Here is a 20,217-nt window from a genome sequence, read left to right on the forward strand (position 1 = left end):
CTAATGCAGGGAAATGACCTTGTCTGTGAACTTGGCCTTGGGTATCATTATTCATGACAACATATTGCTTTTGTCCCCTGTTGGCTGTAGATTTATTTAGTCCATTTTGATTTGGTATTTTATTTCTATTTATCATTACTTGAAACAATAGAATCCTTTGACTTTTTGAACTGGCAAGTGTATTTTTTAAGTAGTGTATATAATACTCGTATGTTAAATCCTAAAGCCTTCCAGTCAAAATAAGACTGGTTTTCTTGACCTAGTTTTAAAAAGTAAAGAAAGTTGACAAATGTATCTTTCTTCTAAACTATCTAAAAAAAATATATATATATAATACTTCTTTCTTCTAAACAATCTAAATATATTGTCTGAATAATAGCCTGCAATGTCTTGAGTATCTGTTTCTAGGTAGTAAAGAAGCAAGAGGACATTTTATGTTCTTTACCACTCATTATTTCAAACACTGATAGGGTAAGAAAGCTCTGACTTACAGTAATACAGAAAATGATCTTTCAGAGACTTTTCTAACCCTGTATTTTAGAATTATTCGTAGGAGAACATTCCAGAATTTTACATTACCTGGGTTTTTTGTCTGATTTACTGAGATTGTTTAATTCAAATGTTGTTAGGAGAAAACAAAAATAACCTAATACAATGTACATTCTTCTGTATTATTATTTGAGCCAGGATAGCATACTATCTCTAGGAATTTAATAAAGTAAAAACTATTCATTATCTTTAAAAAAAGTGGTAAAATATTTTGCTCATGTGCACTTACTTACAAAATTAAACATTCTAGGAGAATAATTCTTGCAATCAGAAAGAAATTAATTTTCAATTAATGCCTTAGAAAAAGTTAAGAAATCACTTGTGTTTTCAATGTAAGCAAGAAAAATATATCTTGAACTTTCATTAGTTAGCAAAAAATTGCTCATGGTGCTAAATATTAAATTTTTATTTAGAAATACAACATATTTTTAATATGCATTGATAATTTTTTTCATTTTAGAATAAGCATTTTGTACTTCAAAAGTACATACTTTAAGAGGAGGCACTTTATACTTAATATCTAGGTGAACATTATGTTTCTTCATCAGTTTAGCAAGTGATGGCTAACTGGAAAGTAGTTAGCATGTAACTGGATAAAAAGCTTCTTGTTTATGAACAACATAGCACAGAGCAGATAGCAGCACTATAATGATTGTGTTTGTATTATCCAAAACAAATTGAAAACAAACGTTGTAACACGTGGAAAGTAGCTTTACTTGTTAGCGAGTGAAATTTAAAAAATAGTGGTTGTGAGTGTGAAAGGTTGATTCCATTAAGACTTGGTTTTTAACTGAGTAACTGCAATTTGCTTTCTTCCAATTACATGATTATCAACATTTTCTATGTCATTTGAAATAACAGTCTTTGTTGTTGAAAAATATAAAAATGATCAGCTTCTTTCTCCTTCTTATAAATGAAGGATGGAAATAGTATCAATAGTTTTAAGATGGAGACACATAACATGATCATCATTGTCACATGTTTCTGGTGGCCTCCTGTAATAACCAGGAATGTTAATTATTTTTTTTTTATTTTTACAGACTACATTTTGATTCATTGTACACAAATGGGGTGCATCATTTTGTTTCTCTGGTTGTGCACGATATAGATTCATACCATTTGTGTAATCATCCATGTACATCCATGTCTCATTCCACCATTTTTCATACCTGCCTCCCTCTCATTTCCCTCTACGTTATCTAAAGTTCCTCCATCCTTCTCTCAAAATTGTTTCTTGCAAACTATTAGAAAACAAATGTAGACTTAGAAAATATACTTAAAATAGACAGAAGAAATAAGCCCAGAAGAAAAAATTCCAAGCCGTTAGTGATGGTTCTCTTTAGTGATGGTTCTCTTTGGGGATGAAAAGGGAAAGAACAGTAGGTGAAGGGGCACTGTCACTTTTTAGTCTATATTCTTGTTGTTTACTTGAATTTTTACTAATGAGAGTATTTTTATTGTATTATTTTAAAGTGGATAACTAAAATGTGCTTTTAAAAAGATAGTTAACTGCTTTTTGTACACACATAAAAACTATTTGAACTAATAAATGAATTCAGCAACGTTGCAGGATACAAAATCAACACACAAATGTTGGCTGTGTTCTAAAACAATGGACAATCCAAAAAGGAAATTAGGAAAACAAATGTATTTACAATAGCACCAAAAAGAATGACATTCTTCAGAATAAAGTTAAGCCAAGGAGGAGAGAGACTTGTACACTGAAAATTGAAAAGCTAATGAAAGTAACTAAAAACACAAATAAATGGAAAGACATACCCATGTTCATGGCTTGGAAAGATTACTATTATTACTACGTCTATACTGCCCCAAATGATCTGTGTATTCAATGAAATCCCTATCAAAATCCCAATGATATATAGATCTATTTATCATTAGTTATATAATTAACACATAATATATATCATATTATATGATATTATATCATTATAATATAAATAATGATATAGATATAGAACTAATCCTAAATTTCATACGGAATTTTCAGGGAACTTGAATAGCTGAAACAATAAAAAATAACAAAGTTGGAGGACTCACATTTTTTGAGTTCAAAACTTATTACAATTAGAATCCAAATAAAATCTATATGATATTTTATAAAACTTACTACAAAGTTCAGTAATCAAAAGTGAGGTGCCGACATAAAGATTGACATATAGGTCAATGGAATTTAAAAAAAGTCAAAAACTCTAGGTCAAATGATTTTCAACAAGGGTTCCAAGACAATTCAATGTGGGAAGGTCAGTCTTTTTAACCAATAGTGTGGGAAAATTGGCTATACACCTGCAAAGGAATGAAGTTGGATTCTTATACTATGAAAAAAAAATGAACTCAAAGTAGATCAAAAACTTAAATATAAAATTTAAAATTCAAAATCTCTTAGAAGAAAATATGGGGAAAAGCTTTGTGATATTGGATTTGCCAATGATACCTTGGATATGACATCAAAAGTGTAGAAAATAAAATAAGATACGGACAAATAAGGCTTCATCGAAATGAAAAACTTTTGTGCACTAAAGGGCACTCTAGAGTGAAAAGGTCACCCACAAAATGGGAGAAAATATTTTCAAACATATATGATAAGGGATTAATGTAAACAATATATAGAGAACTTCCATAATTGAAAGACAGAAAAACAAATACCCCAATTAAGAAGTGGGCAAAGTACTTGAATAGAAATTTCTCTAAATAAGATATGCAGATGGTCAATAAGCACATGAAAAGATGCTCATTCAGGGAAATGCAACCAAAGGCCCCATAAAATAGCATGTCATATCTAGTAGGATGGCTATTATCAAAATAACCAAACACCCAAACAAAGAAGCAACAAAACAACCAAAAAATAGCAAATTGACCAGAGTGGAGACTTTGGAACCCTTGTGCACTGTTGGTGGGAATGTAAAATGGTAGTGCCACTATGGAAAACATTATGGCACTTCCTCAAAAAATTAAAAAATGGAATTACTATATGACCTGGCAATTTTACTTCTAAGTATATACTCAACAAAGTCGAAGCGGGGACTTGAATTTGTATATTCATGTTCAAGGTAGCATTATTATTATTATTATTATTATTATTATTATTATTGTTATTATTTTGTGGTGCTGGGGATTGAACCCAGGGCCTGTGCATGCGAGGCAAGCACTCTACCAACTGAGCTATATCCCCAGCCCAAGGCAGCATTATTTATAATTGTCAGATGGTAAAAGGAACCTAAGTAACTATTGATGGACAAATGGGTCAACAAAATGTATATACATACTATGCTATCTTAACCTTAAAAACAAAGGAAATTCTGGTGTACGCTGCAACATGAAAAAACTATGAAGGCATTATTCTCAGTGAAATAAGCCAGGCTCAAAAGGAAAAATAATCTATAATTTCATTTACATGAGCTATCTAGAGTGGTCAAACTTACTGAGATAGAAAATAGAATGGTAGTTGTCAGGAGCTGGTGGCAAGAGGGAAATGAGAGTTTGTTTAATGAGTACAGAGTTTCACTATGAGACGATGCAAAAACTTCTGGAGGTGGATGATGGTGGTAGCTGCACAACAGTGTGAATGCACTTAAAGCCATTGAATGATATGCTTAAAATGGTTTAAATGGCAAATTTTATGCTATGTGTATTTTACCACGCACACAAAAAAGTTAACAAAGTGTTTTGGGATTTGGCACTTGCAGGGAAATGGCAAAGTTTTAAAAATACAAGTAGAATGCATATTTAAACAGAAAAAGAAAAAAAGATATTGCAGGATTTCTCTCTGGACAAACTTCACAAAATCAAATGTCATTTGTATTATTATTATTATTATTATTATTTTTTGCCAACTATTCCATAGCCTATTGATCAAGATTTCGACATACATATACCTAGACATTATCCACAGTAACTTTGGAACTGGAGTTTTCCATTTCTGCTCTGATTGGAAGCAAAAATCACTGGGCCTGAAAAGGTTTTGTAACAGTAGGCCAGTAAATAAAAATCTGTTACTTAGTAATAAGGGTCTATTTTTCTTCCTTTCTCTATTCCTCAAAGTGTTAAAAAGTCCTAGAGCAAGAGTGGTTGCTGGATAACAAAAGAAATAAGTAATTTGTAGCAGGTGGTTCTAATTGTGCCCATCAAACCTGTCACTCAATTGTGCAGAAGAGTGGAAAATCAATTAGCAACTACAAGCCTGGGTGCTGGAGAGTGACAGGTGTGTCTTAACTCAAAAAGGAACTCAGTAATGGAAGAAAATGATTACCAAGGCTGGTGGATGCCCCTGGGTCTGAGGAGGCTTTGCATCTACCGTCCAGCCTTTTCAGACAGAAGATGCTGCTGGAGAACATTCCAACATGTGTGTTACTCAAAGAGCAGTTTCTTGCCTCATGGGGTCTGAGTGGATAAAAACCAAGAGCCCAGGTTCTTCCCTTTTCCAACTTCCTGCTTTGGATATGGTCTTGTTTTCCACGTAGTGTTCCTGTTGCTAACTGACCTGGAGGGGCTACATTTGCTCAGAGGTGGTCCTGCAGGCCTGGTTAGCAAATGGGCTGGTGGTCAGTACAAGGCAACATGGACAGGCCTAGGTAGCTGAAACTGGGATTAATAACAAATTTACCTATGCCATAATTTTGCTTCGGAGTTGGAACACATTTGAGTGTTAGCTACTGAATGAAGTTAAGCAAAGAAAAAAATTTGTGTTCACAACATTTACTTGTATCCAGTTTGGAGAAATAAAACAGATTTTCCCCCCAGATGCTTTTTATCATTTGTATGAGGTCCCCAAATCATTGGTATAATATGAAGCATCTGAACACTAAGGCAGAAATCTTTGGCACTGTGAACAATCTATAATGTGACTTTGAGTTTATCACTTTGTCTTGTTACTCCACTGTCTTCATTTGTTCCATGTGTCTCTCTGTTCAGCTGCTGTACTGCCAAAGACACTAGACAGTTATACCATTTATTTATGTACTATCATGTCAGTGTTTAATATAGTACCTCTCACAAAACAGGCATTCAGTAAATAATTTTCTAATAAACTCTTGACTATTAATTTTTTGCATGGTCAGATAACATATGAAAAGTAATTAACACTGTGCCAGGTATGTGACAGGCCCTCAATGAACATTAAACAAACAAACAAAAAAATTAAAAAAAGAAAAGAAAGAAGGAGACATAAAAATAGATGAAACAATTATACTTATTTTCTTCAGTACAGAATAATTATGTTATAATGAATAGAGGACCCTGGTTTTATTGGTCAAGTTTCTGTAATGTCCAGTGTTGATTTGCTGACTGAGGACTTCTGACTCAAGGTGCTTGTGGAAGCTTTGAGGGGGCCTAGCTAGTTGAGGGGATAAAGGCTTCCTTCTGCCTGGTAGCTATACCTGGGATGGTGCGGGGGGTGTGTGTGGGGAGGTGGGCAGGGAGGCAGAACTAAAAACAGTGCTAAGATACATCAAAGGTAGTGCTACACCCTGAGGAAGATCATTTAGTGTGCCACAGTCCATTTCCCTGTGTGTGATCATCCATTCCTCTGAACACAAGTGCATGCACATTCCTGTGCATTTTTTGGAGGAAATACCAGAAAAGATTTCAGGATAGGTGGAAGGAGTGAAGAAAGAAAGAGGGTGAGAGATGAGAGAAAACACTGGTGGCTAAGAATGTTTACTTCCAAATCAAGGGAGAGCAGAGAAAGCATACAGGGTCCCTCTAGAAATCAGACAGATGCATGAAGGGTCTTTAGATAAAACCACAGCACCAGTTCTATTTTCTAGTAGTCACTGGATTTTTTTTTCATACTGGTCTCTCAGTATGTTGCTCAGATTGGTCTTGCTCAGGTAATCTTCCAACTTCAGTCTCCCAAGTAGCTGGAGCTACAGGTATGTACCACCACACATAGTTTTCAGTGGATATTTTCAAAGGTGGTGGCTAGGCACAAAAGCAAGAGATTGTTTTGCAGGTGTATTTCCTGTGGAAACACTGAAGAGTTCTATCCTGCTTCTGTTTTAGGAATGGAGGACCCTGGTTTCATTGGTCAAGTTTCTGTAATGTCCAGTGTTGACTTGCTGATTGGGAACTTCTGACCCAAGGTGCTTGTGGAAGGTTTGAGGGGGCCTAGCAGTGATCTTCCAGCACTCACTGTTCTTGACATTGATTGTGACAGGAGGTCACCTTTGTTATGGCACTTTTATACCGAGCAGCATGCTGCAAATGATATGAAGTGTATGTAAAAAGGCACAGCCCTCTGCAGGATCAGGAAGACATCTGTGCACGGAGAAGTCTAAGTTTAAACAAAATAGACCTGAGAAGCAATGGTGAGGTATTTGAATACATTCCACATTTTCATTACACTTCCTTTTCTGCTTAAGGAAGACCCAATGCAGCTCACACATATTATGTTTAAAAAATACTTGTTAAATATTTGTTTTCCATGATAAGCATTTTGAAAATAAAAACCTAAATGCGACCAAATATATTAGCAAAGCTAGTAATGAATAAATCTTTGTGGAAAGTACAAGTCACCTTAAATTTTACTATTTGTCATTTGAAAAATCAATTTAGTAATAACATTGGAAGATTTAAATTCACCTTCATAAATGTTATAGATGATTTAATACCTTACTGTACAGCACAATTTAGATTTTTGAGAAGTGCTGATTATGGTTAGATTTTATCATTCCAAGAGCCCTCATGTCAAAGCATAGTCATGTTTCTGCTAGAAAATTTTTATTTTACCTGTTTGTAATGGTTGCAAGTGCCGGAGGACAGTAGTAACCACTGGAAGCATGGTCGAAGGTTCGGAGCACGGTGTCAATTTTGTAACAAAATCCACCATGTCTCTCCCATCCCTTAAACAAGAAAAGGGAAAATCAACAACACATTCTGATTTAGTTAAATACCAATAGATCTTTTTTGCATATTCTCACATACATAACTTTTTTTCTTAGACTCACTCAAATCGCCTTGAATTTTGTCTGGCTATCTTTATATTTCTTCTCTCTGGTAGTGCCGTTAGCTACAGGCATTTCTACACAATTTCTAAATTATCTGAACAAACTAGAAGTTTTAATTAACATAATAATGCAAAAACTTAAACACAAATGAAAATAAAGGGGACAACAGAGCAAATAAAACAAAAGACCCTCAAACTAAAAAGAAAATAAAGGAATGCTCACTCAAGATCTCTCATTCAAGATATCCCCCTTCCTCTCCACAGTTTCGTACAAATGACCTTTATATTAGGGTGGAAATTAAGCATGTTGGCTCTGGATTTAGAAGGTATGTTTAAATTCTGGTTCCACTATTGTGTGACTTTATCTATTAATATTGAATGAATTTTGATAAACTTAATGTCTCCACACCTAGTCTTCTCATCTGTAAAATGGTATAGTATAATATTCATGGGGCTATTGTAAACCAAAGAATCAATGAAGGCAGAGAGATCTTAGAGGAAGGGAATCAGTATAAGCAAAGAAGAAAAGTGTGTCTAGATAATATTGGAGTTCTTATTTTCAACTTTCTTTCATATTGATTATTTCATGTTATCTCATTGAGCTTAGGGACTTAAATAAAATCACCAACTAGTGGACCAGCTGAGCCTTGAACCCAATTCTAGTGCAACTGAGGATGGTCTTAGTTTGATTATGATACTTCCAAGTACAGAGTGGTCAAAAAATATATATACACATATAGATGGCAAAGATTATTCCTAAATTAACTGACTGGACTTATAGAGAGAAAGAAAGCAAATTCTGGTACTCAGACAAAAATGACATATATGCTGCTTTATGGCTTAGCCCTGGGAGCAAGGTAGGGTTGCTCTATTTTTTAAAATCACATGGTACAGGAAACATACACTCATTATATTTCAACTGAGTTATTTAGTTATTTTTGTTTCAGTACTATTAAACTACACCACTTATATGTCCCTTTTTTCTTTCTACTTTGCGTCATGCCAATGCTTACCTGCTTTTGATCGGGCATAAAATGCTTTCTAGAATATTTCTTGGAAAAGGTCTCAGTCTTGTGGTCAGTTAAAGAAACTCTTAATTTTAAAATCTGATATTTTGGTTCAAAACATTTCATGAAATGACGTGGATCCCAGAGCTGCCACATCCAGCCGTGCAGGATCTGCTCTGAACTCACTCCCCTCTACCTCCACTCCCGGTCCTCTCTGTGTAACTGAAGCTCCAGGCAGACCCCTGCGAGCGTCACTCCAGGGTGGGCAGGAGTTTAGACTGCTTTTGTGCCTGGAAGGACAGGTGGAGGGAGGCTGACAATTTCACCTTCCTAACAAACGATTCCTTCTTCATTAGCAGTTCTTGGATCATGGACAGCTTAGCAAAACAAAAATCTAAGAACTGAAGATCCTCAAGAAAAGGGAGGGCAAAAAGAAGTAGCTTAGTAGTAATCGGGAGAACAAAACCTCTGCAGTGCAAGGCCTTGTCCACGTAACCGAAGAGTGGAGAGTGAGTGGAGAGTCACCCTTTGTATGATAGCTAAATAAAAGGCTGAGGGTAACAATACTGAAGCAATTGTTTATACTGTCCAATCCCCAAAAAGTGACTCAGAGGAAAAAATAAATTACTTTGCTTTTTGACTTTGAATAAGACTGATTTTATAAATTGATTTTTCAAGGGGTCACTGTTTAGAGAGTTCCATTAAAGCAAATGGCTAAAAGAAAGGAATCTTTGGAAACTATATTCAGAGGCTGATGTAAAGAAAAAATTATCAGGATTTTTCCCATACAACTAAAGAACTAGATTCAGAATCTTGAAATACTGGTAATTCTAGACGGGAAAAAGAAGCAGTAAACAAAAGTTCAAAAAGAGCATTCTGCTTTTGCTGTAGAAGAAGTTAATTGCTCTTTCAAAAAAATAAAACATGTGGAGTTGTCTTGAAAGTCACATAAGGTAGAGATTAGGTCAGTGGTCATCTATAATTAATTCAGAAACTGGAATCCTTAGGTAAAATGTTTGGTGACGGGTCAGCTATGACTCATCGCGTGTCCAGCTGGAGTTTGGAGCTGTAGTTCCTGTGTTTATGAATTGGTTAACAAATGAAACATAGTTTTGCAGAGATGGATCACTGTTTAGTTTGAACATAAATAATTGGATTGAAGAAGAAAAGAATTAAAGTGGAGTTACATAAAAACCAGTCTGGGAAATTTTTGAGAGTAACACACAGCATAAAAATTTCCAGTGAAAAAGAGGGCGAAGGCTGGGGTCGTGGCTCAGGGGTGTGAGGCACTGGGTTCGATCCTCAGCACAGAATATAAAGAAACGAATAAAATAAAGGTCCAGCAACAACTAAAAAATATTGTAAAAAAGAAGAGAGGGAGAGGGGGAGGGGGAGGGAGAGAGGACATGAGTCCATGTGCTGGGGACACTGATAGGTAGATTTTTAAGTGTAATTTTATCTTGGAACAGTAACTATTCAAGAAAATTTAGAGAGTTTTCTCCCTTTTAGGTTTAAATTTAAAGTATTACATTTTTAAAATTTAAACTAAATTCCTTGGTACTTATATTAAATTTAAAGTATCTTTATTATCCCTTTCCCAAATAAAGAATACATGGGAAGCATGCTCTTCTCTCCATTATTTTATTCTGTTCTGATATTTAAGTCTGAGAAGGGGAAGAGGAAGGCGAGAAGCCGGGTGCAGAAGCTCACCCTGACTCCAGGGAACACGTTTGCATTCTCTCTGACAGCCCATTTGAGATTTACGAAAGCCACGTGTGAGGCGAGGCATCATGCCACAGCCATTGTTTGTACAGATGGTGCAACAGGATCATTTACATTTTTTATTTAAAAAAAAAAGAGTAGTCTTGGGTCAAAGAGCACAGCGAGACAACCATCTTTCTCAGGGCTGAAAGTCCTTCAGGTGATTGTTTGCTTTGTAAAACGTAGCCCACATTCAGGGGAAAAAAAAAAAAAAAACAACAAAAAATAAGGAGAGAGGAAGGAGAGGAGGAATGGAGAGGGAGGAAAGAGAGGGAAGAGAAAGCAAAGGTGGGGAGGACAGAGATTTACTTTAAATTGGGGGCAGATATATTATTCTACCTTTGTAGACCCTGTACCTAAATTTCAGTGTTAACTGTACTTACCGCTTGACATCCTGATTCGGCATCAGAAAGAACATGGCCTGCTTTTTTACAAATGTAAAAATAGGTTTCTTCACAATTTTTAACTTTCCAGTGTCCCTCCTGTGGGGGGAAATGGTATAAGATGAATGAATCCACTCTATGCTGATGCTTGTGGGCAACACCCCTTATTATGACCCAACATCTGATCAATAGCAAGTGTTTCCAGTGGGGCAATGTTTCAGGACCCTGGCTAGTCACGGAAAGGGCTGTAGCCTCTCCAAGGATGGGAAGGTCCCCTATCTCTCCAGCATGAGACAGTTCTGATGCCTGTAATCTAGAATCAGTGGGCAGGAGGGAGGAAACAACTGACATTTCTTGGTTGCTGCTGTGTGCTAGGCTCAATGTTGGGTGATTTTCATGAATTTCATTGTTCCTATCAGGTAACAATTATTCTATTTTGAAGATTAGGTTTAATGCTTTGCACAAAGTTCTACAGTCGGTAAACAATTAGAGCAAGGATTGATAGCAGGGTCAGTCTGGTTTTGCATGAAGCTGCTCTCAAATTTCCTTTTAAAAAGATGGGATGGAGTAGTGGTTCAAAATCATTAGTGTGTACCAGAATCACCTGGAGGGGCTCCTGAAACACTGATGGCTATAGCCCTTGACCAGATGTTTCATTCAGTGGTCCTGGTGGGACCTGAGAATTTGCTATTATAACCAGGCTTCAGGTGATGGTACGCTGCTGGTTTAGGTCATGCCTTGAGAACCACTTGGATGGAATCATTCCTGTGATTGATTGAGAGTGCTGCTTCCTCTTTCCAACCACTTCTAAGTGCTAAATCAAAGACTTTGCTGCTTTCATGAATAAACTTGATGCTGGGGAAATACCTGGAAGCCACTGTGAATCATCTTAGATAACACTGGCATGGTTGAAAATCATGTTCAACCCCCAAAGTCCTTCTTCATCACTGAGTTTTCAGAGCATCACCCAGCTCTTTACATAAGAGGCAGATACCTTCATGTCTTCTCCTAGCTCTACCAATGGCTATTCTCAGACTCCTGATGAATAATAATATAATATCTGCCAGCATATTAAAATTTTAATTTCCCAAATGATTTTTTTAATTTTAAATCAAATCAGAACCTAAGACTAAAATCACACAATTCAAATTTCAGTTGGTATTTCTGGTATACAGAATTTTAGGGGAATATGGAGTCCTTCCATGACCCTCAGAAACACTGTCAAGGTCTGACATCTTTATCTGTAAGGGAAGCACTGTCCCTTCCATAAATCCAGTAAATCATCCAATCAGGCACACCACAGTTGCTGATAACTGTTGGTTGGATGGATGGATGAATGAGTGGTTTCCTAGGCTTTCACATTCAAATTTAGGTGTTAAACATGATTAAGTAACTTGTTAACTATAACAAGTATTTTATATTAAGGCTTACTTGAGGAAAATAAGTGTTGATTTTTATATATCTCTCCTTAAAAAGCTAAGCTGCCAAAAAAGTGGCTACAAAATATACCATTAGAGGAGAATACCTGCCTTGCTCTCTTAAAGCCATCCTATCCAAATGTTGGCTCCTGTTCTATAAAAATGCTAAGTGAAATCTTCCTGTCAGTCGATAGGAAATGAAGGTCATTATAATTATATCAAAACCAATGAGTCAATAGGTCTTTGACTATAGTAGCTGTGGTAGATTTCAACAGAGTTAGACCCATGACAAAAATTCAGGAGGTCACTGTTTCTTCCTCCCCTAAAGAAACTCAGAGGCACTGCATTAGCATGTATAATTGTGACTGCACATGTTATGCAGGCCGTAAGACATACAACAATAAAGGTGTCACAGAACTAAGTGTCTTGGTCTCTGTTGTGGCCCAAATCCTTGGCACAGGTGGTCTTCAACACAGGTTCAATAAAAGACTGAAAAAAAATGAATCAACTTACAGATTGCTCTGCTGAGACACATAACTGGCTTCTATTTGGAAGAATTCGGGGCTCAAGTGTGTGCCAATTTGTAAAGATGACTGAGGAGCCATTAGACCATTCAAAGGAAACTGGAATTTTATTGCTGCTCAAGCCAATCCATGTTTCAGATGCATTTTCTGTAAGAGACAATTGTAAATTACTTAAGTGATTCTATTATTTGCAAAGGTGATAATGCACTGAGATTATTACTAAAGCATACTACTTTGCATGTTATTGCTTCATGTGAGGAAACCTGTTTAAGCCTCAGTATAAGTCTGTCTAAACTTTTCCCTCCTACAATATTCAGATCTGCTTCAAGACATTTTAAGTGAGACAGAGTGTGTGCTAAAGCCACCACAATGAGAAAACCAAAGCAAGTCAGATTCCTGGGACTCTATCTCCTATTACAGTATGTAAAATAGATCTGAAAAGTCTGGTTTTGCTTCTGCCTAGAGAAAGGAAAAAAAATGGAAGGTTTATTGGATTGTGAAAAGGGCACTTTTAAAAGAAAAAACACTTGTAAAGCTATCTAGTTTTAATATATTTTCCTTTTTCACCCCCTCCCCACACACCAAGGAGAAAAGGAACAGAAGTCCTTAAATTAATTAATTTGGCCAAATTATATTGTTATATCATTGTGCATGTATAAATATGTAACAATGAATCCCACCATTATATATGATTATAACTCACCAATAAGAGATATGGAAAAAAAAATAAAATGGGAGCAATGGATTTCCAGAAAAGTAACAAAGAGTGACAGTCTGGGTAGGTCAAGAGACCTGAGGTGGCTAAGAGATGTGTAAGTGCCCTTGTGGGCACAGAGGCAGTCTAAGACAGAAAGTGACAGGAAGATTTGTGTTTTTACTCCAAACCATAATCTAGCATTAAAAAGGTCATCGAAGTAGAGTCCTGGGTATTTTTTGGTTTGTTTTCATTTTAAAACACTGAAAAATGAATGATTTCAATGTCTTCCAGCAGGATTCCTGTCAACTACATGAGACAGGGAGGAGCAGACTGGCCCTGCGCCTGAAAATCACCATGCCAGATAAATGACCTCTTTTCACTGGCTCAAGTTATTTCATTTAATTCTTTGCTTGAGGAATTCCCTTTACATGATCAGCACACAACTGCTATATAATGGCCATAAAACTAAATCATAGGTTAAGGTTTGTGTTCGAAGTTTCAGGAAACGACATTTACTCCTTAAAACAATTAAAAGACATATAGTATATATGGTATATGTGGAGATGTTACGTTTCTGAGCCTGCATTTAGTAAAAATCCAATGAATTTGAATTCCTGAATATTATTTAGAAAATCTAAATAAATAATCACATTTAGACAGCTTACATTTCTTTTCAACTCCACTAATAAAACAGTTACTGCATCATGTTTCATGCTTCTTAAACCAAAGGCAAAAGGTACTCACCATCTGTAAGCAGGTTTACAAGGAACTCCACCTCTGCTAATGAAGCTATGTCTATTAATGTGCTGTTATCAGACTGGCAAGAATGCAAAGCTTCATTCCAGGCCTTTTCTTCTTTCTGAAGTTTGTAGCAATTACGATTGTAGGGATTCCATCCAGGTTCACAGTGGGTAGCATGGTATTTCCAAGCATCTTTATCTTTTTTCCACAAAAAACAATGTAATTTCCCACAGTTATTTTAACATTACTTATTACTCTTTATATGAATTGCCATCAATATGATGACTTTGAAAATGTGGAAAACAAGACATATGAAATGATGTATAAATCATGGAAATGAGAAGGGTCTAGTCTCTGATCTAGATCTAAATCTAAGGTCTAATGGATCCAGCTCTTCATTTTTCAGATGAGAAATTGAAGGCACGAAATAATAGGAGACTTTACAAAGATCATACAATGAAAACTGAAAGTCAGGGCTAGCTAATAGGATTAGGTATGATTTCACTACTATTTGGGGAAGGAAACAGTCTTTTAAAATTGCTTCTTGGACTCTGATGACAATTAGAATATGGTCGAAGAATGTAGAACATTTAGATATCATCCAATGGTTTTCAAACTGGGAAACAAAGCCCCAGAACCCTTTTAAAACATGGAATTTTAAACCACAGTCTAAAAGTAAGATAGGTAAAAAGGTGAAGGAGAAACTTTTTCTTATGGAAGCAAGAGCAGAGTCAAGCAAGAACCTGGTGAGGCGGAGAAGGTGGTGGTTAAGAGCTGGGATGCAGCTCACGGGTAAAGTCTTGAGCTTACTACCCTCTCCTTGTGGGAGGCCCTGGGTCCTTCCCCAGCATGCTCACTCTCCTGCACACACACACCCCAACACACATACACACACACACACACACACACACACACACTCTCACAGATAGCAGCTGAGTAAGAGTCTCCAGTGATGTCTCCCCAGAGAGCGCCAAGTTGAACTGCCTTCACAAGAGCCAAGGAAATCAGATAAGAGATTATAGGACCTGCTTTCAGTATAACAAAATAAAAAGACATACAGAAGAAGGCAGGAAGGAAAGTGTCACCCTTTCTCCATCTTCAAGCTGTCCAGCACATAAGTCCTCCCTTGGGGGAGGGAGAGAGAACCGAGTTAAAGGCCTTAGACTTGAAGCCCCCTGCCAGGCCCACCATGGTGAAATCCGGTGCTAGGAAAAGTCCTGTGACCCCTACTGCCAGACCAATACCCGTGCACAGGAATTGTTAGGCCAGGTGGCTGACCGCCTCCACCAAATTTCCTCCAATCTCTAGCAGCACAGCTGGGAGCAGGGCATGAAAGCCAGCACAGGGCTGTGTTGGAGCCCCAGTGCCAGCCCCACTGCAGTGAGACCCAGCACCTATTAGAAACTGAAGACCTCGTTCGCAGGCCAGAGTTCATAGATAGAGCCTCTACACCAGCCCCAGCATCAGGTGGAAATATGTTCACTAGAGAATAGACTTCAGTTTTTGCCTGCATCATCTCTGACTGTAGAATGGAACTGGGGCACACCTACCCTCTTCCTGAGACTGTGCAGGCCGCTGCAGCTATGAGAGTCAGGTACAAACTAGCTTGGAGTCAACCTTGGTGTCCTCCACCACCAGTCTCAGACAGCCAGCTATCGTCTGAGGCCAGTGCTCTAAGATAGCGTTCTAGAACTGTACCTGCATCCCACTGGTACAGACATGTTTCACTGCCATCTATGGTGTGGGCCTCCAAAACCCCTGACACTGTGCAGGTCTTTGCAACTGAGACTTACGTGTGTTACCTGCTTAGTGTCAGTCTTGGTGGTCAAAGGACTGCCTTCACAAAACTACCTCAACCTTGGGCAGCATAGCATGGTGCAAGATGCCATTCACTGTGGATAGGAGAGGGTAGTAAACTCAAGACTTTGCCCCGGAACTTAGTGCTAATTTGGCGAACCTTAACACCAGGCAGATCCTGGTGGGTTCATCCCCAGGCCTGTCTGCAGATGCAGCCTTGGGAACAGTACCAGTGCCAGGGGAAGATACATGGCCTCAGTCTATTGTATTTCTGTTCTAGCTAACAGCAGATTAGGCCATAAGTCCACCTCAGTAATAGGCAGCCCATAGTGAGCCTTTCTCCTACCCATGTTGCGTTGGTCTTAGTGGGCTATGGGCTCAGGATGTGACACAGTTTGGGGGCATGGGTGGCCACAGGTATGATAAAGGAACCTGGGGTTGGTCCATCCATCTACCCAGGGCCAGGTAGAATCCTTCAGTGTGACCACAGGCCAGTAACTGTGGATGAGGCATCTGGGGTTATTGGTGTTCAAGAAGCACTTGAAAATGCTGAAGGGGTAAAAAGCATACTCAAAGAAATAATAACATGAAGTTTCTCAAGCCCAGAGAAGGATACAAATATCCAAGTACAAGAAAGTCAAAGGTTACCAGATTTAACTTAACCAGGTCTAGCCCAAGATATTTTATGATCAAGCTCTAAAAGGTGGAAGATGAAGAGAAGATTCTCAAAACTGCAAGAGAAAAGAGACAAATAGCACATTGGGGTCTCCCAATTCACCTGAAAGTTGACTTCTTAGCAGAGACCTGATAGACCAGGAGAGAGTGGCCTGAGATTTTCATAGTAACGAAGGAAAAAGAAACAAAAATCTACTGAGGATACTATACCCAGCAAAACTGTCCTTTAGAAATAAAGAAGAGATAAAGACATTCCCAAATGAAATCTTGAGAAAATACATCACTACCAGATCTGTTATACAAGAAATGCTAAAGAAAGTTCTTAAAATTGAAAGACATCAATGAGTAAGAATAAAGTATGGGAAGGTATAAAACTCAATAGTAAGAGTATACAAACAAATTCAGAATGCTCTCATATTGTAAGCATGGTGTGCAAACCATTCATATCTTTAATATGAAAACTAAAAACCAAAATGATGAAAAATAATAACTATGTTAATATGTTAAGAGACAGGCAATATAGAAAGATATAAAATGGGCTATCAAAAAACTCCAATGTGTAGCTCAGCTGGTAGAGTGCTTGCCTCGTAAGCACAAGGCCCTGAGTTCGATCCCCAGTACCAAAAAAAAAAAAAAAAAACAAAAAAACAAAAAAACTCCAATGTGGCAGGTGCAGTGGTGCATGCCTGTAATTCCAGTGGTTTGTGAGGCTGAGGCAGGAGGATTGCAAAGCCAGCTTCAGCAAAAACAAGGTGCTAAGCAACTCAGCGAGACCCTATCTCTTAAAAAAAAAAAAGGCTGGGGATGTGGCTCAGTGGCTGAGTGCTCCTGAGTTCAATCCCTGGTACCCTGCCTCCAAAAAAAAAATTAAATGTGTCCTTAGGGAGGAACTGAAGTATATGTTCTCTTGTTCTTTTGTGTTTGATTTGGTTCTTGTCTTTAAGTTGGGGTCAATTAAAAATAACTTTGTAATCAAAAGTTGTGTTTTGTAAGCCTCATGGTGACCACAAAGCAAAAAAATCTATAATAGACAAAACAAAAATAAAAAGCAAGGAATTGAAACACACGGACAGAGTAAGTCGCTTAACCACAAAGGAAGATTGTAATATAGGGAGAGAGAAAGAACAACAATACTAGAAAACAAGTTTAAAGTTGTTACAGTAAGACCTTAGCCACCAATAATTACCTCAAATATGAATGGATTAAATTCTCCAAATAAAAGACAGAATGACTGGATAAAAAACAAGACCCAACACAAGAAACTCATTTTACCTCTAAGGACACATACAGACTGAAAATGAAGAAATGGAATAAGATATGTCATGTAAATAGAATCCAAATGAAATCAGGAGTAGCCATACTTATGTCAAATAAAATAGACTTTAAGTCAAAGCAGTAAAGAGAGACAAAGGAGGACATTACATAATAATAAGGGGTAGCCAGGCACAGTGGCACACAACTAATCCCAGCAGCTCAGTAGGCTGAGGCAGGAGGATCACAAGTTTGAGGGCAGCCTCTGCAACTTAGCAAGACCCTGTCTTAAAATAAAAAAGGACTGAAGATGTGGCTCATCATTATATGGAATGTGGAAAAACTGAAAGTTGTCTGTTTAAGATCTACAACAAGACAAAGGTGTCCAATTTCAGCACTTTCAGCCAATATAGTCTTGGAAGTCCTAGCCAGAGCAAACAGGCTAGTGAAAGAAATAAAGAGCAACCAAACCAGAAAAAAAGAAGTCAAATTGTCAGTTTGCAGATGATGTGATCTTAACCAAGCAACTTTTAGAAATAACAAATGAATTCAACAAAGTTGTAAGATAGAAAATCAATATATAAAAATAAGTGATGTTGCTTTATGCCAATAACAAATTGTTTGAAATAGAAATCAAGACAGCTGAGTGAAACCAAGAAAGCAGATAGGCAGCTTCTCAGCAAGATGGTGAGCAAAAAAAGAGGGGGGCTTTACTGGAATTTAAAACTGGACATTCATAGCAGATTGAGGACTCAGGAGGTTGGATAAAATAAAATAAGGAAGAAATCCCCAGTGGCACAGCCTCTGCTGCAGCCAGGTCTGAAGTTCCAGCCAGAGTGTTCCTTCCATGAACATAGTGGAGGGATAAGGGAATTAAAAGAACCCGCATTTTTGGGAGGCCCAAGGTGTGTTTGGGTAAGGACATTGCCTGGCAAATCTGAAAGACATGATGTACAATATCCATGTGCAGGGAAAGAAGTCCCACCTCTTCAGGTGGCTTGTGGAGGACAAAGGAAGGAACCATTTTGTAGCCGTGGCACAGGGTCAGCTGAGGGGACTAATTCCTGGCCAACCTGAGTTTGGCCTGAAATACAGGCCCAGTAAACACACTCTGCACAACATAGAGTGTGCTTAAGTGACCAGGAGACAATCAAATATGGAGAGAGGTTTACACAGGGAACAAGTGGTAGTGGAAACCCACCCAGCTCTACCCCTCCCCCTCCAAGTTGACTGCTTGCAGGATTGGCTGTGAGAGACATATCTGACTGGAACTCAGAAGACTGGGGGTGGGAGAGATTGTTAAGATTGAATCCAAGATCAGGAAATGTGGAGTCTGAAGATGATGTAGGAGACTAAGAATTGGATCCCCCACCACATGAGTGAAACCCAGGGGAGAGTCCTACGGTATAGTCTTCCAACGAGGACCAGCAATACTGGGTGCTGGAGGTGTGCTGATTTAAAATCTCAAGACTAATTGGCATTTAGTCAAGAGCCAAGAGCCTGCCTAAGCCTAAATCCTGCCTCCAGGATTCCACCTATGGGATTATTTCTCTCATTCTAGCAATTCAGAGCATCATATTCCAGATGACCCCACCCGAAACTACTGAGAAGAGAAGGTGAGAATCTTTTGAATTCCAACAGAAAGAATACTTTAACTTTTCATCAAAATTTTTAAAAATTATTTTTCTCTGTTTAATTATGACCTTAGTGGTACATGGACATTTATACATACTCATATTTGCTTTTTTCTCGTTTTTAGCATTTTTAAAGACAGTTATTTTTCATGGATTAGTTTTTGTAAACTATGATGTTTGATTAGTTTTGTTTTGTGTTCTTTTATTTTATTTTTAATTTGTTTTTTAATTTTTACTTTATATATGTGTATTTTTTTCTTCCTACCTGTTTTCCTTTATTCTCTTTTCTTTTGCTAACAATCTCTATTGTTCTCTTTCACTCTTCCTTTATTTTTTTACTTCTTATTTTCCTCTCCTCCCTCATAATCTTCACATCCTATATCACTTTTGTTCTCTCCCTGTCCACCATCTAACATTATATAAACCCTTTTGCATATTTGCTGTTTTTATGTAGGCTTAACTGATCTTATCATTTCTATTTACTGTGATAATTAACAATACAGATGTCATGGCAGGAACTATTTGGTTTAATGCTGTATATTTGTTCCCATTCATTGTTGTTATTATTTCTCTCTCCCTAAAGAGTAAGGTACTGGAAACCTTCAGGGACACTATAAATCCACAGGGTAGAAATTCTACTGCCTCAAGTCCATACTGTTAGATGGATAGACACACAAACAACATGAAAAAGCAAGGTAATATACTGCCCCAAACAAACCAAGATACTCCAATAACAAAATCCATCAACACCACAATAGAAGAAATGTTAGAGAAGTTTAGAATGTGTGTAGTTAAACTGATCTGCAAAGTAAAGGATGA

At 37.4% G+C, this 20,217-nt stretch overlaps 1 protein-coding gene across 1 annotated transcript in view; it reads right to left on the reverse strand.

The window, feature by feature from the left end:
- Positions 1–20,217, reverse strand: part of Pla2r1 (phospholipase A2 receptor 1) — a 120,628-nt gene that overhangs the window by 62,523 nt on the left and 37,888 nt on the right. The window contains 4 exon segments of the mRNA XM_047546299.1: positions 7,294–7,406; positions 10,662–10,760; positions 12,593–12,750; positions 14,045–14,239. Coding sequence (XP_047402255.1) covers positions 7,294–7,406; positions 10,662–10,760; positions 12,593–12,750; positions 14,045–14,239 — 565 coding nt within the window.

This window comes from Sciurus carolinensis, chromosome 3 (genome assembly GCF_902686445.1).
Source record: "Sciurus carolinensis chromosome 3, mSciCar1.2, whole genome shotgun sequence".
Taxonomy (NCBI): domain Eukaryota; kingdom Metazoa; phylum Chordata; class Mammalia; order Rodentia; family Sciuridae; genus Sciurus; species Sciurus carolinensis.